The 25770-nt window shown below is 35.4% G+C and overlaps 2 protein-coding genes across 2 annotated transcripts; one reads left to right on the top strand and one right to left on the bottom strand.

Annotated features, from left to right (window-relative positions):
* Positions 1-1574: 1574 nt before the first annotated feature.
* Positions 1575-19982, bottom strand: cul4b (cullin 4B). The gene is made up of 20 exons (XM_028008735.1): positions 19511-19982; positions 16723-16838; positions 16542-16645; positions 15765-15834; positions 13120-13193; positions 12882-13044; positions 11885-11974; positions 10554-10636; positions 10403-10470; positions 9178-9296; positions 7905-8097; positions 7711-7815; positions 6928-7038; positions 6756-6841; positions 5499-5606; positions 5282-5395; positions 4348-4453; positions 4089-4261; positions 3862-4014; positions 1575-3160 (listed from the first exon to the last, which is right to left on the bottom strand). Exons 1-20 carry the CDS (start codon positions 19980-19982, stop codon positions 3065-3067), a joined length of 2604 nt encoding a protein of 867 aa, XP_027864536.1. The 3' UTR covers positions 1575-3064.
* A 1486-nt stretch (positions 19983-21468) lies between these two features.
* mcts1 (MCTS1 re-initiation and release factor) lies at positions 21469-24809 on the top strand. The gene is made up of 6 exons (XM_028008737.1): positions 21469-21691; positions 23317-23469; positions 23560-23657; positions 24178-24311; positions 24443-24510; positions 24598-24809. The coding sequence occupies exons 1-6, from the start codon at positions 21681-21683 to the stop codon at positions 24677-24679; spliced, it is 546 nt and encodes a 181-aa protein (XP_027864538.1). The 5' UTR covers positions 21469-21680; the 3' UTR covers positions 24680-24809.
* The last annotated feature ends 961 nt before the right edge of the window (positions 24810-25770 follow it).

The following is a 25770-nucleotide window of genomic DNA, read 5'->3' as shown; positions in this document are numbered from 1 at the left end:
TTTCCTTTTCCTTCAATACTGTTTAACTAAGCAGCCACATTTTAAAATTTCCTTTATGACATGCTTCTTCTTTTCTATTATAGCAGATCGCAAGCAACAATCATGCATACTGCCAACTACTGTATATGAGTGTGTAACAACTCACCCATTAAATTCTATTTTTAAATTTTGCATTGTCAAGATATGACGTGCTTCTTTTCCTTGATTTTTATTGGCTATGGGCAAAAAATATTAAATAGCATTACAGCCACCTACTGGTATGGAGTATTTACGACATGCTATACTAACTGCAGCATAGTAGAGAGCTAGTGAAGGAGGGAGGATGAGCGATTGTGATCACAGCGGTAAGCTCTGCTCTGATTGGCTGTTTCTTGATAGCACTGAAAGAAGGCAAAGGAGCTTGATTTTTGACAGAGTATCAGACTCATACCATACAGTTTTAACAAATATATATAAAAAAATGTTTTTAATTATAAACTTACTTACTGCAGGTTTAATATCTCTTATTTTTTCATGTTAATTTACCAATAAAGTCTGATCAAAGATGACACAAAATGTATTGTCCTGTAGGTTTCAGATGTGTCTTTGATCCAACATGGCCGACTTAAATGGCTAAATTAGCATGTCACAAAGTTTTCAAAAGGGCCTGGTATTGAAACAATCATTTAATTAATTTGTTTTGGCCCAGGGTGACATCTAAAGCAGGTTAAACACTGACCCTTGGGGCTTTTACTTTGGATGCTAATGGATTATGGAACAATGTAAGAAAATATCTGCTGAGTCATCTGTTGCCTTGACGATTCCCGCCTTTTTCAGAAGGAGGACTGCACACAAAATGTTACCACAGTTTTAGCTTAAAAAACTGTTTTGGATTGGGGTGTTTTTTAAATTGCAACACAAAAGTATTAATCACTAAATTGCAAGTTTAAAAACTAAACTGGGACTCATTTTAAAGTCTGGTTTTTGACTTTTGAGTATTGGAGATTTTTCAAAACCTCAAAATGGCTACCATACAAAAAAAACTTTTTTTTTGTACTTTTGTAACATTGTAATTCAATTAGGAACATATACTGTACGTTACTACAGCATCTTTTTATTTTGTGTCTTAATGCTAACAAAATGGGGGAAAACATCAATTGTGTTGCTAATAGCATTTAGCCTGCAGCATTAGCCTGATGCTATTTTAATTTGCAGCTGGAACACAGGTGCAAAGATTGAAATTAATAAAATTTCCATGAAAAATTAAAAAACTCAAATTGTGTCAATGTTTAAAGTCTTAAATATAGTATTTCAACCGTCTGCTAATCTGAAACTTTCTATTATCTGTTTAAATTTATGTTTTTACTTTGAAACCGATACCAGAAGGCACAAATTTCTTCTAGTTTTGCCAAAATACAGCAATCATTTGTAAATTCTTTCTAGTGTTTTGTATTAGCTTCATAAATTAAAGCTCGTTGTCCTTGATTATGTTTTTCTTTTTATGTTTTTAAGTGTTTTTACTGACAGAGGAGCAGTAAGCCTGAAACATTACAAAAAAAACCCTAAAATCCAACAGATTATCACAATTATAAAAATCCGACAGAAACAATTATTTATTGTGTGAAGCAGTAAATCTGAAAAAAACTCATACAAATGAGAATATGTCTAATCAAATCAGTTTTCTTTGTGTTTCACGGTAATCCCTAAACCTTTCCGTACACTGCAAAAACACAAAATCTTACCATGCATTTTTGGTCCAGTTTCTAGTGCAAATATCTTAATATACTTGAAATAAGAGAAAACTAACTTACAAGTAACATCTCGGCAAGATATAGGAGTTTATTTTAAATCAGTAATTCCAGCAACGCCAGCCAATCCCAACCCGCCGCCTACCAACCCAGTTTTAGTTCCACAGATTATTTCACTAAAAATATGGGGAAAATGTAATAAGTGAAATAATCATACAATTGAACTAATGTTTTTTCATCAGTATTAAGGTATTTTTGACTTAAAATAAGCTCATATTTCTTGTAAGTTAATTTTGTCTTATTTAAGTGTACTCAAATATTTTCACCAGAATCTAGACCAAAACTACTTGGTAAGATTTTGTTTTTGCAGTGTAAATGTCTCCAAAGCCCCACATAGAAACTTGCAAAAAGGAGAAACGGATGTTTTCTGTGTAGCATGACAACGGATGTTTTTTTTTTGTGCTTTTAATAAACCTAAAGGTTAACCAAAAAAACAAACTATCGAGCAGTAAACTGACAAACGGGTCACTTAAAATATCACATGTGGTGCATGTATAAAAATGTTTGAAGGAAATAAAAAGGCAACCAAGAATATTGTATGCATATACTTGCACAACTGGTTTAGCAGCGTAAACACACCTTTTAAACAGAAATAAATGCTCCTTTTTGGCACAAACTCCGCTTTTAAACAATGGGTGCTCGTTTGCTCACTGCCTTTATCGCCTGGCTGCTAAAACTGCCAAACGTAACTTCAAACCCCACAATACGCAACATACTTCCAAAACATCTTTGAATGCTAAGCCCAACAGTCCAACATTTCACCACGAGTGAAGAAACAAGCATCAGTTTAATATTTTGGATTGTTTTTCTTTTCTTTCCAACATGTGGTACATTTAGAGCACTGATAGGCGTGTCAGCATTAGCTTGGAAGGATGGATGAATAAAAAGGAAAAAAAAAAAGATTTCATAACAAAGAGCATATTGTTTTAATCTATGGACAAAGGATCTAGGTCAGAAAATAAATATTTTTCCTCTCCATTAAAAAAGAGCAAACAGAACCGTGTGTCTTCTTTGTCCCAACTCTCTCAGAGGCACTGAGAAAATATGGAGGAGATTCTCTTCTTCTTTTTTTTTTCTTTTGTTTTTTAAACGGGCATGCAGTCCACAGGGTCACATGACCCCTGATGGAAACCCTGCGGAGCGGTAGCCATTCACTTGTCGGTCGTTGGGTTGAAGATGATAATGGTTTAACATCCACGGGAGCAAAAGATTGAAAGACCGATCACTCAGGACACCTGTTACTCTAAACTGGAACGGCTGCTTCTCTCTTCCTTTAACTAGGCCACATAGTTGTACTGGTTGGAGTTTTCCTTGTCGCGCTCCATATAGTCCCGGTCAATAAGAGACTCTATCCTCTTCTTTAGGTCAGCAGGCTGGGAAGGAAGAGAACAAGAGACAAGACGGTAGCAAACAACCAGAGGTCAGCAGTAACTAGTTACATTTACTTGAGTAACATCTTTTTAAAAAATTACTTTAGGAGTATTTTTACTACACTGTACTTTTTACTTGAGTAATTTTATTTTGAAGTATTTCTAGTCTTACTTGAGTAAAAATTCTGGATTTTCTATGCTAACAATAACCAAACAACAAATAAAAGACATGGATAAATGAGGTCATGTCCTTGTTGAAAGTGGAGGAAATTAGAAATACAAAAACTGGAAACCTGAACAAATTCTACTCTAAATGAAAACCATTTATTGAGTTTGTTGCTTCAATGTACGTAGACCCTCCCGCGCACCCAGATTTCTTTCTTTCCTTTTATTGTTTTTTTTTTTTCCGGATGTGTACATATGTGTGTAAGTGTATATATCATGTGTACATGTGTGTTTTTTCACTATTAATTTTCTTTCTCTGTGTTTTACTATTAGAGGTGTTCTGCATGCGTTCTTTGTTCCTGAAAACATGCATCTTAAAGTCAATGGTGTAAACAGTTTGTTTATGCCCAACACTTCTGCACCCTGGAGTACATAAACACCTTTGTTCCATATGCAAAGACATCAATAAAAATATGGATAAAAAGAAAAAACAAAAACAAATAAAAGTGATGTGAGATGAAAAACAAACAACGAGTTACCTTGACAGGAAATTTGAGCTGGTTGTAAACCTCAGACATCAAAAGATTATGGCTCAGAGTCTTCCTCATCTTCATTATCCGCACAATGGCCGCATCGATCTGGTACTGACGATCCTGAAACACCCGTTCTGTGGTGCTGGCTTGTTCCTCCACCTAAACACATTTTTTCATATGAAAACCTTTGACTTAATATAGATATACAATCTACATCAGGAAGCCGTTTATACCGTCTCTTTCATCTGAATCTGGTTTATTTTGATCCTGAAGAGTTTGTGTTTGAAGTCATCGTTGCAGGAAAACCTGTCTCCGTCCTCCACGTCTTTGCTTTTCGGGATTTTGGTGAGGACTCGTGCTTTTCCGCACGCTAGCGACTGCAACGTCCGACGCAGCTCGCTGTCCTCTGTGAACCCAGAAACCAGGCGCTGTTCAGACAAGATGTCCGACATAAAAACATGAAGCGAACCGAACGGCAACACGACAACAAACCTATTCCTGTAGCTACTTTGATTTCTTCGAGAGTGAACTCCTCTCCTTCGTTGAACATCAGCAGCACCAGCGTTTGGAAAAGAGACACCTGCAGCTCCTTCCTGCCCTTTAGCAGGAAAACATCCAGACAGCAGAGTTAATATATACGATTAGGGCCATAGAAAAATTAAAACAACAAGAATACAGCCATAAAATCATAAGTATTATGAGAATAAACTTATACAAAAATAAAGTTATAGTAATACAAGAACAAATTTATATGAGAAAGTCATAATAGTACAAGAATAAAGTAATAATGTTGTGAGAAAATTAAAATAATACAAGAATAAAGCCATAATATAACAATAAAGTCTTAAAATGATGAGAATAAAGTAAGTGTAAGTAAATAAAGTATTTTTATAAGTATCTGATACAGAGAATAAAGTAAAATAAGCGATATTACAAGAATAAAGTAACAAAAAAATTGAAAATAAAGCAATAATACTTCGAGAATAAAGTTATAATGCAACAAAAATAAGGTTATAAAATTTTGAGTTTATTTACATGTATGTAAATAAATATATTCATTAGTATGTAATAAAGAGAATTAAGTAAAGTAATATTACGAGAATAAAGTCATAAGATTACAAAAGTAAAGTTATAAAATTACGTGAACAAAGATGAAATAATTCGAGAATAAAGTCATAATATTCGGAAAATAAAGTTATAAAATTTGAGAATAAATGCAAGGAATTAAAGTGTCTTTATTAGTATAATAAAGAGAATAAAGTAAGTAATATTATGAGAATAAGAATAAAAGCAAATTACAACTTTACTCTCTTGATTTCATTTACCAAATTTTTTTAGCGTAGCATTAATACTCCGTCACAAATATAACCGTTCCTCAGAGATCAAATAAAAAAACGACATTCTAGGAAAAATCAGAGTTAATAACCTCTTTAAATTCTGCTTTTAAGACGCAGTGACCTAACGTTGACTGCCACTGCAGCTTCCTGCCGCTGTGTTTGCCCAGGTAAAACGTCTTGAAGATCTCCTGCAGGCGCACCATCTGGACAGAGATAACAGAGATCGTAACAAAGGGTATTTATAGCTTAGGCGCTATAAAAACCTCCATGATGTTCCAATCATGTGATTATTTGCTCGGCGCTAACCTCAGGAGGCAGGTGGACCTCCATGGGGACGTAGGTCGGCCAGTAACCCATGGTGAGGATGTTGACCGTCAGCTCAATGTTGCCGGGAATGTTTTGGCATTGCATGTACTAGAAAGCAGAAACACGACTTACTGAGTAGCACAAATTCACATTTCTGCCGTCGTGCGTCAGCTGACAAAGGGGCAATTCAAAAGCACTTGAGCAAAAGCACTGCAGTGGGGCAAGTTTACAGCAACAGAGAGTTAGCTGTAGCCTGACGGAGGCAACACGAGGCGCAAAAAACCCCAAAAAAACACAACTGGGGTTGAGGGTGAGAAGGCGAAGAAACAAGAATGCTGGAAATAGAGCAGCTGCTAATTTTATTTTGCACCACATCACAATAAGATTCCTCTAATACATTACTAAGAGTTGGGAAGTAACTAGTTACATTTACACAGTTTTGGAAAAAAAATACTTTTAGGAGTATTTTTACTTCTCTGTACTTTTTACTTCAGTGATTAAATTATAAACTCTTACTTAAAAATCAGACATATTTTAACCAAACTTTGACCAGACACACACCTGCAGCTTGTGTTAAAGTTTCATCCGTTTTTTGTAAAAAACAAAAAACTGATTTGGAAAACATTTAATTTGCCTGGTTTTGAACATTTGGTGTAAAACATTCATAAGGTTTGAGATTGATCTCAAGAGATTTTCTGGAAAAAAAATAAACAAGAAATTTTCTGAGCTCTAAAAGTCATAAAATTTGTTAGAAAAAACTCAGATTTTGAGATTAATCTCAGACAAGTTCTGAGATCAATTTTTACAAATTTTAAAAAAATATTTTGGTCCATTTGATGATGTAATTTTTACATATTAAATGATTCATAATTTGATCAATTATTCAGACATTTACCAAATACTTTCTTTTCCTCTTGAGAAATTTCTTAAAGGACTTTTTACTTTTACTTGAGTATAAATATGTAAAAGTAGTAACATTTTTGGGTACTCTACCCTCGTCTGATTTCTTATATAAATGTATTAATAAAGTATGTAATAGGGGTTAAATAAAAAAAAACAGTTGTACTGTAATAGTTACAGAAGAGCTTTTGCAGTATCGTGCAAAATGTGTCACTTTTTCCATTGTAAAACCTTTGAAGCCTTTTCTCATTTATTTAGAGATAAATTTAAGGATTTAGATTTATTAAAGGGTGTTAAAAAGCCACATATAAACCTGCATACAAGCAAATTGAAGGTTTTAATGCAGAGCTACTTTACCTGTTTGAACTGCACCATAATGTCTTTAGAAAGCTCCATGTCTTTGAACATTCCCTCTAGTTTGCTGGTGAACGCCGCTCCACATTCTGAGGAAACAACAACAACGCAGTTAGAAGTCAACGTTTATTATTCAGTCAACGTTAAGATGTTATTTTTTAATGGATGAACTGACCATGTTTCAGCTTCGACAACATTGATTTTTCAGCATCCACTGAGGCACTTTTTCCAACCAGCAACCTCTTGGCCAGGTCCTTTTTGTAAAAAGCCTCAAATACGTCTTTTCCTAAAATGACAACAAATCATTACAGATCCTGATCGCCAATAAAAGTTCCCACAAGTCTGAACCGGAAGTGACCCGCGCCATCTTAGTAGGCAAGCTCAGTGCACAGCTGACAGAACAAAAAGAAGCTATGTGGACGTTCTTAACCAATGTGAGAGAATGATACGTGAACAAAATGGCTGCAGGAAGAGTGAGAACAACATGAAGGATCTTTGCAGCCTGAAGTCCATAAATGCACAAAATCAGTATTTAAATTTATTTGTAAAGGACGTACAAAGTCTTTGTCTGAGTAACGAGGTTCTGGTGGCTAGCAGAGTGAGTCTGCAGTAACAAACACGTAGGCTACATGTCCGTCTTACCTAGCAGCTAAAAGCTACATTAGCTAAGCTAATTTTACTAGCCTGGGAGTAAGCACTACTGTAAATATCACTGATATTTATCTTAGTATCACACAGAGGTGTGTAGAGTACTCAAAAACTAATCGAGTAATAGTTGTGATGTACTTATATCGTTTATAAGTTAGATAAAAACGAGGAGAGCGCCAGTTCGAAGCTTGTGGCTCACTGGTTGTTGTCATAGCAACTGCCTGCCAAGATGGCTGTCAGCTACAAAGATCAGACGCATGATGTCACATGGGAACTAAAAAAATGAACTTAAAGTCTACCATTAATTTACCATATATAAATCTAAAGATAATCATGATCTTATCCAGCATCTTCTCCAGTTCTTCATCGGTCGCCTCTTTGTTTCCTGCCCTCAGCTTCGAATCGACGTGTTTGGCTGGAAAACAAACAGAAAACATGAACTCCTGCGACGCCGCTGTGACGACGGGGGGGTGGGGGTGGGGGGGGGGCTGCTCAGCTACCGACCGATGAGCTCTGCAGGCTTGTTTGGCCGCTTGTTGATGAAGGTTTCGAAAGCCTCCTTCATGGCGTTGACGAACTTCTCGTTCTTCAAGAAACAAATGTCGATGATGTGATCCACCTTGTCCTTGAAGTCCAGCAGCTCCTGAACCATCGTTTTGTCTTTTTCAGGGTTGATTACGATTGTGCTTCCAAACGCCTGCATGTGGGGGAAATATCAAAGGACACAATTTAATAAGAAACTAATGTTAACGCTCAGTATCTTACTAGTGTTTTATCTAAGGCTGCAACTAATGATTAATTAATCGGATTTAAAAAATTGGCCCTTTATAAAGATGGTTTTTTTAACCTCTTAAGCCTTTTTTATACCAAGTGATAAATATATTAAAAGATACAAATAAATAAAAAAATTCCTTTTATTAATTAAGAAAATAAACATTTAATTGACTAAAACGTAATAAGATAATAATAATAAAAACGTAATTCTTCTAGTGAATTTGACCCAGTTGAAGCTAAAACTGCTAACTGAGGAGTTTTGAGTAAACAAAGGTTTTTTATCTTAAATGCAAAAGATATTTTTGTTCTGTCTTAGCTTAATTACTTCTCTGAATATATTGTTTTTTCAGCTACTTGTTTTGAGTCTGTAAAATCAAGTTAATTAATTGGTTACATGGCTTACTTAAATAATTGATTAATCGTGATTAATCTGATTAATCGTTCAGCCCTAGTTTTATCCGGTCAGATATTAATATCTGTATTGGTCCCAATATTGAAAAAAAAAAAAATTATAAACTGAGCACATTCTCACCGATACACAATCAATAAGAGCCGATCTATTCGGTCTAATTCTATGCTTTGTGCTATGAGCGACATCATGCTTTATCTATTTTTAATTATATTTACAATTCACATTTTCTGCACCATTTGAAAGACGTTTTGTAGCAGTTTTATTGTTTATGTTTGACCGTCAGCCTGATGTTTTTGTCAGTTTCTTTATTATTTACTTTACTTGGGCTGTTTTATTTCTAACTGCACTGACTGAAGAAATTAAAGTTGTTTTTACATGTTTGCTCCTGAAGCTATTGATGTGTTTAAATGTGCTCTACTGGTGCAGAGTTATCAAATAAATTTGTAATTCGGTATATTTATGTCTGTGTTTCAAGTCAGTTCTGTTTTTCTGTGTCGGATCGGTATCAGGCGATACCAAACCTCAGACATCGGTACTGGAAGTGGAAGAAGTGGATCGTTTCAGCCCTGGTTTTATTTAATCTGGTCGTACCTTGATGTATTCTATCCACTGCTGCAGCAGCACCTGGACGCCGCCTCGAACTCGACTGAAGAGCTGATACAGCAGAGACAGATCCTGAATCCTGTTCTCGTCCAGCAGGTGGGTCAGCCCTGCCAGTTTTCAACGACACACCGTCAGGTTCACGTTCCCTCAAGCTGGTCAAAAACTACAAACATTCACTGCTTTTTCCCTCTACAACAACCACAGTCATTATATTTTCATTTCATTTTAGGAGACAGAACAAAGAAAAATAGTGCACAATTGTGCAGGAGAAGGTTTAACATTTTTTATAAATATAAATCTGTAAAGTGTGGCATGCTCCTCTGAATAAACAAACATAAACCACATTTCACCTCAGTTACTGATGCAAGTGTTTTGGGTTTCAGTTTTCCTCATTGAAAGACTTAAAATTTTGCAAAATAGAAGAACAAAAATAATCTTTTGGAGCTACAACTAATGATTGTTTTACTAACAGATTATTATGACAATTAATTGATTTAATCACTTAAGTATTTTTTATATAAAAGATGCAAATAAATAATTATATTTTTGAGTAAGAAAAAAGAACAAACATTTATTGCCTAAAATGCGACAACATTCTGTCAGTGAACGCTTGGTCATTTGTAGCTAAAACAATATTTTTACTTCTTATATTTTATTATTTTTGATATAATAATACAAATTTCTAACATCAACTTGTGAAAAGTTCAGCCCTCCTGCTCAACTCAACATCAACACAGTGTATGTGTGATCTATAGCTTTTTTTATTAGGTCAATGGATTCATAATTAGAAGGGTCTTTAGTTTTTATTTTTTTATTTTTATTTTTTTTTACAGAATTTAAGCCAGGTGAAACTCAAAAGCTTTGTCACTTGAGGAATTCTGGGTAGAAAATATTTACCAAACTTTTTTAAATTTTATTTTAAATGTAAAATGTAATTATTTTTACTAAATTATATGCAGGTTAATCATCTATTAACTGGATCTGTATCCAACAGAAGCGGGTTAAATACAAACGCACCCCGCACTTTTTAGGTTCTCAGTCGTAAAACAATGTATATTTTTCAATTATTTACTGCTTTGTGCTTGTATATTACATAAAATTCAATAAAAATTCAATGTTTCTGCTTATAATGTGGAAAACAATCATGATGGACATTTAATAACTGGAAACACAATGTTTAATTTCTATGATAACATGACTGGTTCTGCAGTACCTTTCTGCAGAATCGCAGTGAGATGTTCGCCCAGCAGCTGCTTCTCCACAGTAGCAATGAGCGGTTTTCTGAGAAATAAATTAACTTAGTTTAACAGCTGAATTTTATTTAGCCTCAAGCTGCAAACTAAATGTAGCAAACCAACACTCACTGTGTGCTCTGGTCCAGATATGTGATTACTCTGTCAGCTTCTTCCTCCAGGCGTTTGTTGACATGATGGAGATATTCTGGAACCTGAAAATTTTTTAAAATAAACTGGTAATCACATGAAGCTCTGACCCCAGATGCACTAAAATTTACTGAAACATTCAAATATTATTATGTCCTCATAAACACCCAGTTTTCTTTATATTATCAGGAAGTTAAAAGCCAGAATGACTGAAAACAAAAGTCAAATATAACTTAAAAGGAAAAAATGGTGATCAAGTAATATTACATCTAAGTAGTAGCTTGAGTTAAAAAACACATAACTAAACAAAAATAACAAATGACATCCGCTAAGTTGCCATGGAGTTTATGCATACACAGTATTAGATATTAGTTCAGTTTAGGAGTATGAAGAGATTTATATTTAATTGTTGGAAATATATATATATATATACAGTATATATATATAATGCCCAAGTCTGTGCTAATTGATTAAATTTTTTTCTGCGCTCATTTATTGATTAATATATTGCATGTGATTGCTTATTATTTATTTATTTATATCTAGTCATTTTGAACTATTCACTCTTACGTATACATATATTTTACAAACTTTGTATTTATCACCTAAGATGGAGTAGCTTTCAACAAATAAGCAATTTCCCCTGGGGGATCAATAAAGTTTATTCTATTCTATTATTCATACAGAATTCATCAAAGAAGCTATGTTGTCTGGACTTGTTGGATTTAAATAAATAACAATGAGAAGGAATGATTTCCTGCTAGACTTCACCTTCATTTTCAAACTGAAAGTAAAACTGACAGGAACCAAATGTGGATGTAAACAGATGGGAAACCACCTCTGTTTTCAACAGGACCAGTGTGACAACACACACTTTAAGATTGATGTTTGTTTTTTTTCTACAGTTTTTTACAGACTGAACACATTTTTATAGAAACAAAACATTTTTCTCATAAGTGAAATATTCTGGAACTTCTACTTTTTCCATCAATATTAAGGAATAACTGACTTGGAACAAACTTAAACTTAAAAATTTCTACTTATAAGTTCGTTTTGTTTTATTTCAAATGTACCAAGATATTTGCACTAGAAACTAGGCCAAAATACATGGCAGAATTTTGTGGTTTGCAGTTTATTTACTGTACGAAATTGAAACTCTTTATGAGCAGCATCATTGGACAATCTGGTACAAATTCCCTGCATATTTACTAATCTGAAAAAATCTGCAGAAAACCCAGAAACATTCTGCATTTTTCTAAAAATACAATCAGGAAAGAGTGAGCGCCTCCAGGGGGTGAGGTCCCATAAATCACCTCTCGCTCCTGCATCAGCCTCTGTCCCTCTGCGGCGTAAAGTCGATTAGTTTCCTCCAAAAAGCGCTGCTCAAACGAGTCTTGATAAATCTGTTACAGACAGAGGAAACAGAGGATCCATTAAGGCCATTTGTCAACAAGAACGTCGACGTTTCTCATCAGCGCTCTGATGAAAACCACAGAAGCAAAACAACGAGATCAGATGTTAAAATGATCCACGATTAGTTGAACATGGTGGCCTAAATATGCTGCAAGTTTCCTATGAACTGAGAAAAAAGCTGTCTGAGATACGCCAAAAACCATACTTACTACAAAAAAACTTTGATCTTTTGTTAAATTTTTTACCCATGGAGTTCGCCATTTTTTCGAGCAACGCATGTTGGGTTGATGAGGCGCTTGGATCCGTTCTGTACTGGAATCTACAGAGTAACTAACTTTTCCCGACTTGTTGTTTCTCATATTGCGTTTGGTGCAAATTTAGACAATGTGACACTGTATCGCTGTTGGCTGTAACTAAAAAAAGTGGGACAGACCCAAACACAACTTCCGCAGGACCTACATTTGTTCCCTCAACATTTTTCTCCACAACACTTTGAGTCATTGTATGAGCAAAACTGACAAAGGCTCTAGCAGGTGATCGTTACCTTAACGGGATAAATAAATGCCGTGCTGACAGTTTTTATCCACAAAGCGCCAAAACCCTTCTGCCGCCAGCTAGTGAGCGAAAAACATCAAACAGCGCTAGAAGCTCTTTCAAATGCTAACAGAGCTACACTGCCGCCGATCCAACTGTAGCTCTGCGTTACCAGACACACAGCTACAGAACTACTTACTTGACTTTACTTTAAATCCAGACTCAAAACACAAACACACCTGTTTAGAGTTGATTTTGAAACATTACAAATAGGGATGCACCGATTGCAGTTTTCTGGCAAATCGCTGATTTCCAATCTTTTAAAAAGATTGCAACAAATCGTGGATCCCTTTAAAAGGTTACCTGGAGGTCAGAGAGCATGCTCAGTAGGCTCCTCAGCAGACTGCGGTCGATGGCTTCTCCGTTTCGTTCCCTCTCGATAAGCAGCAGTATCCCGTCGATGGTTTTACTCTGGACCTTCAGGTCGCTGATGATGTAGAACCTGAACAGCTCCAGGCCCATGTCCCTGCACAGCACACCAGTCCGGGTTCAGCACCCACAGAACCGCCTGGCAGCGGCTGAAACATCACACATCACTCACCAGATCGATGGCAGCATAGAATTTTGTAAAACATAGGTGCGATCCAAAAACAGAAATATACTCCTAATCATGATCTGTGGAACAAAAACAAAACAAATTATGAATAAAAACTAATTCTCAACAAAACTACTAACTTTAAAGTCTGCTGCACCAAATCTTCAATTTCTTCCTAAAACATAGAGCTGGACAACATGGCTGGAGAACTTAGCACAATATAAGCTTTTCATATAAGTTGATAGATAGTTATTGATTTCATTTTTGTTTTAAATAGCTGAAATACTTCCAAACTGGTAGCGTGATCTTTCCTGTTTTATACACATTTTTCACTCCACACCGCTGTCTTATTTTTAAGCAGTGATGTGGCACAACCTTAACTGCTGCTGTGACTCAGCAAGTTGTTGCTAGGTAACTAAAGAGTGAGTGAGTTGCTAGGTAACCAAAGAGTGAGTGAGTGAGTTGATTCCACCAGTTTAGGTGGTCATGAGAGGTTGAGCAGGTCAAGTCTTTCCTCTGCCTCCATTTCCCAGAATGCCGTCTGATTTTGTTTTTATGTTTGCGGTGTTAAAAGAAAAGCATCTAGTTTTCAAATTTTTTTAGGCTCTGTTGAACAAATCTATTCTCAGTTATAAAAAAACATATTTTTTTATAAGCAATATAGTTAAACAATAAACACTCCATATAGCAAAGTTTAATTAATTTCAAATCAAAACTGAAAACACATTTGAAATAGTTTTTTTTATCTGAAGTCTTCTGCTCTTTCTATTCAATTGATTTTATTATTTTACTGTTTTAACTTTTATTTGATGTTATGTATACTTGAGTGTCAAGAAAGGCACCTATAAATAAACTGTATTGTTATTAAGAAGAAGAATAAAATTACTAGTAATGATGATCATTATTATTAACCATAATATTATGAGTCATAATTAGTATTAATCATAATATTTGTTATGAACAATATTATTATTGACTTTTACATCACAATATCTTACATTAAAATGTTTTATAATATATTAAATAACAATAATACAAATATATTATTAAATTAAAGCTGATTTAGGAGCAGCAAAGTTGGCTGTACAGTAAAAGTCTCTGGTTAGACTTGGTTTTAAACAAATAAATACTTTGTATCATACTTAACATCTTCCATTGTAATAATTTTACCCCGATTAAAAATTTAAAATGTTTAATAAATAAATTTGTATCATTCTTGATCTGCAGTCGGGGACCATAAAAATCTGTCCAAGAGCCACAAAATGCCCCCGGGCCGCACTTTGGACACCCTGCTATAGATTGATCATAAGTCTTCAGACGGTAATTCATTAGTGTGCTTTGAAATGTTCAGGTAATTGATTAAATCCATTTACTGATTTGGTTAATTCTAATGAAAACTGACTGTACTCAGTTTTATTTGGGGGTATCAGAGTAAATATAAACAGGTTCAAGAGGCTGGGGTTCTTTTGCAAGTCACTTTACATCCAATTAGTCTTGTTGCACTTCAGATCTATCAACTCAGATAGAACATGTGATCAAACAATCCTAAATAAGCAAACTATTTTGAAACAGAGCCGCCCTTCACCCTGAGGAGTTTGAGCTGAGAAGCTCACCAGCCAGACAGAAGAAGAAACTTCAGGTGAGAAGAGCTTTCACACTTTTCTGACCCAACATGTAAAATCCTGCAGAGGTCAAGCTGTCATTTTCTGGCAGTGTTTGTAAGGGAGGTTAAATTGGGAGCTCAGGTTTCAGCTATGCAGAGGCGTAAACAAGCGATCCTTCTCAGCTTTTTGACTGGGTCAGCACGTCTCATCCCTGGCAGCTTCACACCAAAACACAAAACAGGCTCTGCTTTGACTGGCTGGCCGAGCGCCAGCAGAAACAGCTGTACAAGCTACCTTAAGGTTTTATTTGACCAGTTTTTAAACAGTAAATCACTCCAAATCCCTCAAAGTTAAACATTTAGAGCATTTTTTCCTGTAATTTTAGTATTATTTACAGCTGAAACCAATTTAAAATAAAATAATAAATTGCGAATGCATTACCACTGTAATATCAGGGTGAGCAAATGACTGCTTATAGTGCAGTAATTGTTTTTAACTTGCATTTTTCATGTTTATGCAATATTTAGCGAGACCAAGACAAGACCGAGACCAAATGCGGTCGAGTCCGAGACGAGACCGAGACCGGTCTCGAGTACTACAACACTGCATAGTATTGCTAGATTTTATAGTATTGTGCAGTCCAAACAATTCAGGATATAATCTGAGGTTTACAAAATTGTCCAAGTGAATGAATATCAACTTCCTACTTTGAAAGAAGCAGCAAAAAGAAAATATCTTGTAGATTTACTTCCTTATTCTGGAATTGAGTGAATATACAATTTTATAATCCTAACCGACCTAAAATTGGAGAAGTTTATTCTGATTTATCATCAAACAGACAAAACACTATTGCTTTCTACTTTGTGTAATTCATATTTTCATTTTGCAGAAAAGTTTTAAACTATTGATGAATGATGGTGGATTTTTTTGTTATATAAATTTCTTCATTTTAATTAATATTTATTACCCATTTCTACTCATTATTTATTTATTTTTTGTTATTTACTCTAATAGTTACATCGAATGTGCAGAAGTGAAAGGACTCACCATTTGTCTGCAGTGATCTTGCCAGCACTTATCGATTTTCTTCAGGAAAAGGACGCTGTCCAGGGCATCCGTAAAACTCAGGTAAGGGCAACAAACGACTTTAATTCAAATTTAGACTTGAAATTATCGTGTCTGCAACATTTACACGGCAAAAATACAAAATCTTATCAAGTAATTTTGGTCCAGTTTCTAGTGCAAATAACTTAGTACACTTATAATAAGAGAAAACTAACTTACAAGATATAAGGGCTTGTTTTAAGTTAATAATTCCTTAATATTGATGACAAAGTTCTAGCTTCATTGGAAGATTAGTTCACAAAAACATGGGGAAAATATCTTGTTATAAGTGAAATAATCTTCTCTAGTAATCATAAATATTATTGACTTAAAACAAGTTCATATTTCTTTCTGAAAATGTCTTTGTAAGTTAGTTTTGTCTCATTTTAAGTTTCCTAAGATATTTTCACTAGAAACTAAACCAAAACCAATTGGTAAGACCGTTTTATTTCTATTTTTAGTTTTCAAAAATATAAGAAAAATATAGATCATTTGCAAACAAAAGATGAATAAATGTTCTTCCAGCTGTTGATATTTCTGTAAAATTAGGTAAATAAAAAAATTCAACACAATTATCCCATGAAAAATTTGACTAAAACCTGCATTTGCTATTACATCCGTACTTAAACACGTCAGATGTCCCTTTATCCGTTTTAGAGGAACTTATTAAGACAAAGAACAACAATAATGGGTCATTATTGTTTAAAATGTAAAGGATATTCTCTGAACTGATCGATCTGTGCCTTGATGTGATCTTCACACACGGTCCTCAGCTGTTTGTACAGTTTGGCAGATATCTTATGGGAGCAGAGGTTTTCAACAGCCTGGGGAGACAGAGGAGGGAAAGTTTCATCGGCCGGCAGAGCGAACAAGCAGCCGGCTTCCCGTTCAGAACCGATACCTGGTAGAGCTCCTCTAGATTGTACTTGATGGAAGTGCTGTTCTGAATGGCCTCCACAGCTTCTTTCAGCTTCTGCCAGGTCTCCTGTGTGTAGTTTTCTGGTAACTTGGGTTTTTCTGCAAGAAAAACACAACACTGAATGTAGACAAGATAGTGGAGCTAAGTTTATACGAAGCAACAACTTGTCTTTTTCTAAAAATGCTGATTTTATGTAGTCCTAAACAGAGTGACTTCAATAAAAAGATTTTACAAATTTGGCCCCCGGTACATGTTTTTAGTGAGTTTCTATTTTTAATTAGGACAAAATAACAGAAAGTAAAACCTTCTTAAAATAGAAGAAAATGGGTGCAATGAAAAGTATTTGTCTTTAAATAACCACTTTAAAAAAACACAGTGTCTTGTAAGGACCGGCGACTTTTACTCCAAAGCAAACTTTGCTCACTGTAAAACCACAAAATCTTAGAAAGTATTTTTGGTCCAATTTCTACCTAAAATATACTATTACACTTAAAATAAGACAAAACTAACTTTTCAACAAGATGTAGAGACTTGTTTTAATTAAGTAATTCCTTAATATTGATGAAAAAGTACTTATTCCATTGGCAGATTAAAGTCTGATCGGTGCAACTCTAATTAAGGCATATATTCCAGGTAGGGGTTCAACGACTGCAGTTTTCTGGCTGATCACCAATCTTTAAAAAGCCAATTAACCTGCCAATTCTGATTTTTGTCAATACCAATTTTTTTTCCCTGAAATGTTGCTAAATGTCACAAGAATATTTAACAATGTCGCTGAGTTGGTGACAGTGGGGTGACTATAGTTAACTGTGAATGTGGGGACACGACCTGATGGGCCGGTCTGTCAGTCAAACCTCTCTAAACGCAGAGCAGAAGAGGACAGAGGTTGATTTTTAGATCTTTGATGAGGCAGATATGATCAGGGGATAAGATCGACTTTACGTGTGAATATTAACTGATCACCAATCTCCCAAAATTGAGGAAATATGACGTCTGACAAATCGCTGCATCTCTAACATAAACGCTAGTAAAGAAATTTTTGTGTCGTCTTTAACATTTTCTATTTAAAAATATATAAACTCGCCATCGTAAAACAATTACAAAAAATATGATGGAGGGCCAATTTTGTACCTCTCAAACACAAACTTATTCCAAAGGCCACAAATGGCCCCCCAGCCACACTTTGGAAACCTCTGGGCTTGGGAAAGGTTTGATTGGAGTACATGTTAGGCCCTAGTTTGTTGCTTCAACGGTTTAATCAACCAGTCGATAAATCCGATTTCCTTCATTTTGGGAGACAGGTGGTCGGCCAATACTTGCACTTGAAGCTGATCTTATACCGTGATCCTATCTAACTCAGTAAAGGTCTAAAAATCATAAATAAATAAAGAAACTCTTTTTTAATTAGTTTTTACATTAGGGGTGCACCGATCGGTAATCAACAATCGGCCAGAAAACTGCAACTGATGCACAACTAGCTTATACAAAGTCATTGTCCTCTTTTGCTCTGCTGTGAGACGTTTGACTGGCAGGGCCGGCCCAAAGCATATGAGAGTTTAGCTGCTCATTAGGGTCCCCTACAGCACTCCAGCCTGATAATATATCTATTTAAAATAACATAGAAAAGTGATTTCTGTCATCTTTATAGTAATAGGTTAACCTCTTTCTGCTGTTGCCTCTCTTGGGGAAATATTATTTCAAGCCGGGTGATTCTGGCCCTCTGTACAAACGTTTAGACACCACCGGTGCCAATTTCTGATATTTTCCCTTGATTCTGATTTTTATCCATTCCAGTTGTTTCTTTATTATTATTCATCTCTAACGGCCGGGGTCCACAAAGTTTGTGTCACATGGGCTAAAATCATCAAATTAAAAGGACTTGATTCTTTTACCAGCTCACCAATAAACTCAAGAGTCACCCCACTGTTGCAGACACAGTGACTTTCTTTCTATATTTAGACCTGTGTTCACACTGCAGCCTGAAGTGACCCAAATCCGACTTCTTCTTTTTTTTTCTACCTTAGTGTGACCTGTATCTGGTCTTTTCATGACAGTAAGAACACCACAAATCCGATTTTCTTCAAATGTGACACAGATCACTTGGATATCTGACGATCTTTTCAAATGTGACCTGAATCTGAACGGCCACGTTCATTCGACATGAAAGTCACTGATACTCAACAAACGTCACTATTCTGCATCCTGATAAGCGGGAAGAAAAACAACAATAATGGCGGACAATAATGAGGATGAAGTTGTTAATGTGCTGGCTCTGGCCGGACAACTTCAAAAATCGACAAGCTTTTTAAAATTGTCGATTATTTTACGATCGTATAGCTAATCGCATAGCTATGCCATTAGCATCAATGTTTACTTCCGCAAACACTGAGCACTATTTCTTTTTTACAGCGGTTGGAAAAACACCGAGCACGTTCTGTATGTGTGACGTTATTGCGACCTCTACTGCGCATGTGGGACACTTTTAGGTTGTTCCTGTTTCACACTGGAGGTCACCTACATGTTGCATATATTTGGAAATGTGAAGGAAAAAAAAATCAGATTTGACAAAATAAATCAGAATTGGGTCACTTCAGACTGCAGCATAGCCAAAAAAAAAAAAAAGCTTTCGCCAAAAACGGAATCGGCTTTTTAAAGATCGGTAATCAGGGATCGTGCAATCGGTGCACCACTAAAGATCAGTATAAACAGGGACTTGTTATGTGTGTGTGACCGGTTTGCAATGGTTCTCTGCACCAGTTCCCCCAGGTACCTCTGAAGTTCTTGATGACTAGTTTCTTGGCAGCACCGGGTTTGCTGCTGGAGAAGGTGCCGGACCCTGCGGTTTTCGTCAGTCCGTTCGCGTGGTGTCCCCCCACGCCACCCGCCAGGAACATGGCTTTGCTTTTGTTATTGGAGCAAGAAGCAGCGGCGGCGGCGGCAGCCTCCTCAGCCATTTTCACATCTAGTCCAATGAAATCCACCGAATCCTCGAACCTCAACTTCTTCTGAATGTGCAGCGGAGGAGTGGGAGAGCAGGAGGAAGAGGAGGAGGAGGAATTGAGGGTCTTGGGAGGCGAGGAGGAGATGGTGTCACTCGTGTCGTCCCTCTCTGAGCCGTTTATTTTCCTCTTTTTCGGAGATGTGATGTTCCCACTGTCGCTTTTGACATCAGTAGCCGCGGGTCTAGCCTCCTGGGTTGGCGGTGGTGGGGGATTAGGGGAAGATAAACCTGTTGGAAACATGAAAAACGGGAATACTAATTCTTTACAGCCAGTCTTCTGATCCGAAACTTCCAGGCTTTGTCGAGGGAAGAGCTCAGTGTCCGATGGCCTTCGTCTGTCTTCGCAAGGGCAGCTTCGATTCACCCGGTTCGTTTATCCAGTTTAAAGCGGAAAATTTAATTAGAAACTACTCAACGCTTCTCTGATCCGGAGCCTCGTCTCTTTCTTGTTATTGCTGGCAGGAGAATAAAAATGGTTGGCTACTGCTTCCTCTTTTTTACCTCTCCGTCGTCTAACCGCGTCGTAAAGTCGTTCAGCGGCAGCGGTCGGGTCAAGCGGCCGTTAAAGGCAATAATTTATAAAACTTATTCAAGCGCAACACTAACAACTCCACATGATAGCGAAACAGACGTTAAAACACGCAGAAATAATTTCACTCGTAAAAAGCTAGTCCGTGACCCCACCGGAAGTACTTTGTACAAAAGTACTTTTTGCACAAGCGTGTTTTTTATATTAACCATGGTGCGCTGTTTGGTCCTGCCACCAGATGGCGCTAAAGTAACGCCATTCTCGTCATGTTTGATCAAAAATAGTTTGAAAGAAAAAATCCACATAACAGGGAATTTAATAATATTCAGAGTTGAGTTGTAGCTAGATACTCAATTACATTTACTGGTGAACCTTTTGGGGGGGGGAAAGACTTTGAAGAGTGTTTTTGCTCTACTGTACTTTTTACTTTTACTTGATTAACTTTATTGTGAAGTATTGCTACTCTTCAGGAAGGTTTCTGGATACTCGACCCACTGTGAGTAACTTCACTGAATGAAGAATAAGCTTCTTTTAACCAAACAAATCGCCAGACACACACAGTTTTTGCTTAAGTTTCATAAATTCTGTATTGAAAAAAAAAAAGATTTGGAAAAATGTTTTTACTCTTACTTGAGTAATATCTTGGATGGCTACGTTTTACTTATTCAGTACTATTTTTATATGAGTACATTTTTGGGGTAGTCTATCCACCTCTGATATAATATAGAAATATATGCAACGATATTTTTCCAGCAGTGTTTTGGGTTTGAAACCATCTGCAGTTATGTTCTGCAATGCAATTATTATTATTAATACTATTATTATTATTATTATTATTATTATTATTATTATTATTATTATTATTATTATTATACCAAGCAAATTATTCTCATGTGGGTACATGAACTATTGAATACTAAGCCCACATTTCCTTTAGATGTTATCCATAAAAATGTGTCTAAGATTTACGTTATACTTGATTTCAATGTTTTAATAATATCTAAAAATTATAATGTCGCAATGGGGAGAAAACAAAGTAAAATAAAAAATCTATTTTCTAAATAGAAAAAAAAACTACATACATTAATACATTACATTAACACGGAGTCATTTCCGATATTATTACCTCTGGTTTACCTGTATTTTGAAACTGCAGCACAAACCCCCATAGAACAGACGTTCTATGTCACAAAACCCTCTGTCACCTAGGTAACGCGAGTTAACCTTCGTTAACTGTCGTAAAGTCACGCAAATCTCACACAGCTAAAAAGGAGCGTGGAAATCTGCTGCAGCAACAGCTAATACATAAACAATATTTACTGATTTTCCTGTCTGCTTGCCTGACTTGGTAAACTACGTTCGGACAAGCTGTGACATACTTGAAGACCGCGGCACCGGAGACCAGAGAGGATGTTTAAAAAGTACGTGTCTGTGTTGTACCGTTAGCTAGCAGCACACTGAAGTTACCAATGCTAAGTTGTTAGCATTAGCGTGTTTGATATTGTAGAAAGATAATATTTAGTATTTAGAAACTGACCTGTAAGATGTCTAATTTTCTACTGGTAACACTAGATCTTGAGGTAAGCAGAGGTAGCTTCAATTAGCATTAGTAGAGCCAGCATTAAGCCAATAGAAGAGGAGCATAATTGAGTTATTTTCTGTCAGTAGCTTTCTGTTGGATGTTAGCTGCATAAAATCAGTCTGAGTCAAACGGAGCTTCTGAGTGGGATCAGTAGTTGTTTTCTTTTATATTTCAGCTAAAACAGCACAACAGAAACAAACTAATGAACATTCTCATGCAGCTCCCTACCAACATGAAATTAATTAACATATTATCAGATTCATATACTACTTACAAACTGACAGCCAGTTTATGGGATGCCCAGGAAGTTTATTTTAATACTTTTTGGTAGCTTGTAAAACATGAGTAGAATGATCAAAAATATAGAGGTACCAAAATCTAAAGGTGAGGTTCTACAAAGAATGTTGATTTTCTTGGACTTAAAATTCAAAATTGCAACATATTTGTGCAGAAGTCTAGAAGAAGATTGATCTTTTAGACATATTTGTACTTGAAAGTCAGAGGGAACATTGAGGAATGGAGAAGAACTGTTCTGGTATTGATAATTAGGAATAAGGATGACGTGTAAAGCTGTAACTAAAGATTTATAATGTTGATGAGCCGTACCATCAATACGGCTGTGAAAGAGTTATTAAAGAAAAAATGACAATGAAATAAGTATTGTTTCTACTTAAATCAGGGTTTTAAAGGATTGGAAAGTGCTTGATTTCTGTGTATAGTCCTTGCACAGTTTTGTAATGAAGCTGTAATAAATTTTTAAGAGACAAAACTATTTACAGAAAGTAAAGTATATTCTGTTTAAGGATTTAATTTGAGTAGGAAGGTCATTTGTCTTGCAAGTAACTGATTTATTACATGTAAGACATATTTATTTTTTCTAATGGTTCAATAAGTTATTGATCTGTGTAATTCAAATAAAGGAGGTCTTATATTTTAGATGTTAAAATTGTTGAAATTGTGGGATTTTTTTGTTAAATTTGTGTTTTGTTCTCAGACTAGTTTGGTGTATGGAGTGTGTATGAAAGAGATGTTTCAAAACATAAAGAAAATTGTTTAATTGGTCCCTTCTAGAATACTATCATAACATATTAGTAGCAAATTAGTAATAAAGGATGTCATATAACAGAATTTAAAGTGTGTTCTTTAGTTAATTTGTATTGTTTTTATCTATAAAGTTTGCTGCTGGAAAAGTTTGAAAATCTGCCTTTATAATGTTTGAAAAGTGTACTAATCCTGTTAAAATTTTAACTTTTATTGTTGGTGACTATTTTAAAATTCATAATGGTAATTGATAGAAGTAAGATTGTTGAAAAATGTGCTAGAACGGAAAAAAACATTAATCAGAAACATTATCAAATGATGATTTGTACTTATCAGTATTTATTTGATCAGTTTAAAATTATCACTAAAAATACATGGATAAGTATAACTCTTAAAGTTAAATATATGTTTGTTTGTTTTCAGATTTGATGAGAAGGAAAATGTGTCAAACTGCATCCAGCTGAAAACATCGGTGATCAAAGGCATCAGAAATCAGCTGCTGGAACAGTTCCCCGACATCGAGCCATGGCTCAATCAAATAATGCCAAAAAAGGACCCAGTTAAAATAGTGAGATGGTACGATCCCGTGTTTCCTGTCTTCGTTGTCTCATTAATGTTCTGTTCAGGTTGGTGCTCTGCACTGTTTATCTTCTGTGTGCATTTCAGCCATGAACACATTGAAATCCTGACAGTGAACGGAGAACTGCTTTTCTTCAGACAGAGGGAAGGACCTTTCTATCCAACCCTCAGGCTGCTCCATAAATGTAAGCTTCCCTCAACAACATGGCTTAAAAAAAAAACAGTCATTTGATTTTCAAATTTGGAAATCAAAATGTTTTTTTATTGGCTTTGGATTACAAATTAATTTAGGAGGTAACATGTAAATTAAATTTATCTTGAGTTTATTCAGTAAGATCAGTATTTCTATAAAAAGGAAATCACATTGAGACAGAATGTTTTATTTTTATTTTAATCTCTTTGACGCCTCTTGTAAAAATGCTGCGGAAACATTACAGTATTTTTTATAATATTATGACTTTAAAAAACGTTAGCCTCACACTTAAATTTTGCTGAATTCAAGGTTTAAATAAACAAAAGCTGTAAAACACGCTAGTCAAACAAGATGGCTGCCCTGTGCATGCTAACATCAAGTCAAAGGAGTGAGTAGTTGAAAAAAATCCAGATTTTCCAAAAATTTAATGTTTAATAATTTAATTAATTGATTTATCACCCAGCCCCACTGATACTAAAGTATTTAGTTGATTATATTTCCTTTTCTCTCAGATCCTTTTATTCTTCCACACCAGCAAGTGGACAAAGGGGCCATAAAGTTTGTGTTGAGTGGAGCGAATATCATGTGTCCCGGACTCACCTCACCTGGTGCCAAACTCTACCCTGCCGCTGCCGACACAGTAGTTGTATCCTTTTAATCCTGATGTGTTATGGTAGTTTTAAACGCCCTTTTCTGCTGTCCAACATCAATTTCAACTTTCTCTGCAGCTTTTAAATAAACATTTCCAACATGTTTGTCTTTAACAAGTTGATTCAGGCGATCATGGCAGAGGGGAAGCAACATGCGCTCTGTGTTGGTGTAATGAAGATGTCGGCTGAAAACATGTAAGCCTCCCAAATGTTTTACTAAACAAATCGTTCACTGTTCACATCCTTATGACTCTAAGATCCTGATCTGTGTCTAACGAACAGAGAAAAAGTCAACAAGGGAATCGGAATCGAGAACGTTCACTATCTGAACGACGGTTTGTGGCACATGAAGACGTACAAATGATGACGCCACCCAAACCGAGCGACAGCAACTAAACTGTTTCCACCTTCACACTTCGCTTTGTAACCTGCTGGAGGCTGCAAATCCGCCATCATGATGCACAAATAAATAAAAGATCCTGGTTCAAACCAGTGCCAGTTTGTGCTTTTCTTTTAATTATTTGGATTAGAAGTAGCATCAAGGATGTGATGTAGTTTTAGACATATTTATATTATAAGGAAGGGAGAGGCGAAGTGACACACAAAGTAACAGTTAAACCTGTTTCTCTGCATGCTTTAGCTGGGAGCAACGTAAATATTTAGAGAGATGAATAAAGTAGTTACAGTGTTAGTTAAAGACTGACGCTAGATGTCAGTTTAGTTTGTAAAAATGTATTAAAATCCAAACTATCAAGAAGAGCAGCTTTTATTGCATTTATGTAAAGTTATCTACTACTACTTGGGTAGCAGCACTACAGGTTAGTATGAGGACACAGGATGCACAAAATTTCACAGGATTATTTACATAAATTATTTCAGGCATTTATAATTTGCATTAAGACCACATTAGTTGAAAACTGAAATGTTGGATTTATTTTTTTATTACCCAGTAAGACATTTTTAGTAGAGATATAATGCGTAAATGTCCTAATAACATAAACATTTAAACGTCAGAGATGTGAGAATATGTTTAAAAAGAAAATTATCTTTGCTTGATTCTTTTCACCATTTGCATTTTTGGAATTTTCTCTAGTTTTTGTTTGAAGTTGAACTATTTTAGTTTAAATTTAAATTCCATATTTATTTAAGTAATTTGCTAAGGTTTCAACCAGCTTATGCAGTTTTTTCTGTTTAGTTTGCCATGAAACTAAACAGAAAAAAACAATTTATCAGACAAATTGTAATTGCTAAATGCTTAGTTATTTTTTAGTAATATTTTTATTTTTATAATCAAACTCATTCATTTTGGGGGATAGAAAATGATTTAGTAATGCACAAAATCAAAGAGTTCCTTAAAGGATTGATTTCTATCACTTTTATTGTTCAAACAAAAATTAGGTGAATGTAAAATACATCAAGAAAAAAACCCCTAAAATATTTAATATCTGATTCTTC

The sequence above is a fragment of the Xiphophorus couchianus genome, chromosome 23 (genome assembly GCF_001444195.1).
Source record: "Xiphophorus couchianus chromosome 23, X_couchianus-1.0, whole genome shotgun sequence".
Taxonomy (NCBI): Eukaryota; Metazoa; Chordata; class Actinopteri; order Cyprinodontiformes; family Poeciliidae; genus Xiphophorus; species Xiphophorus couchianus.
This window is presented reverse-complemented; position numbering and strand designations above follow the sequence as displayed.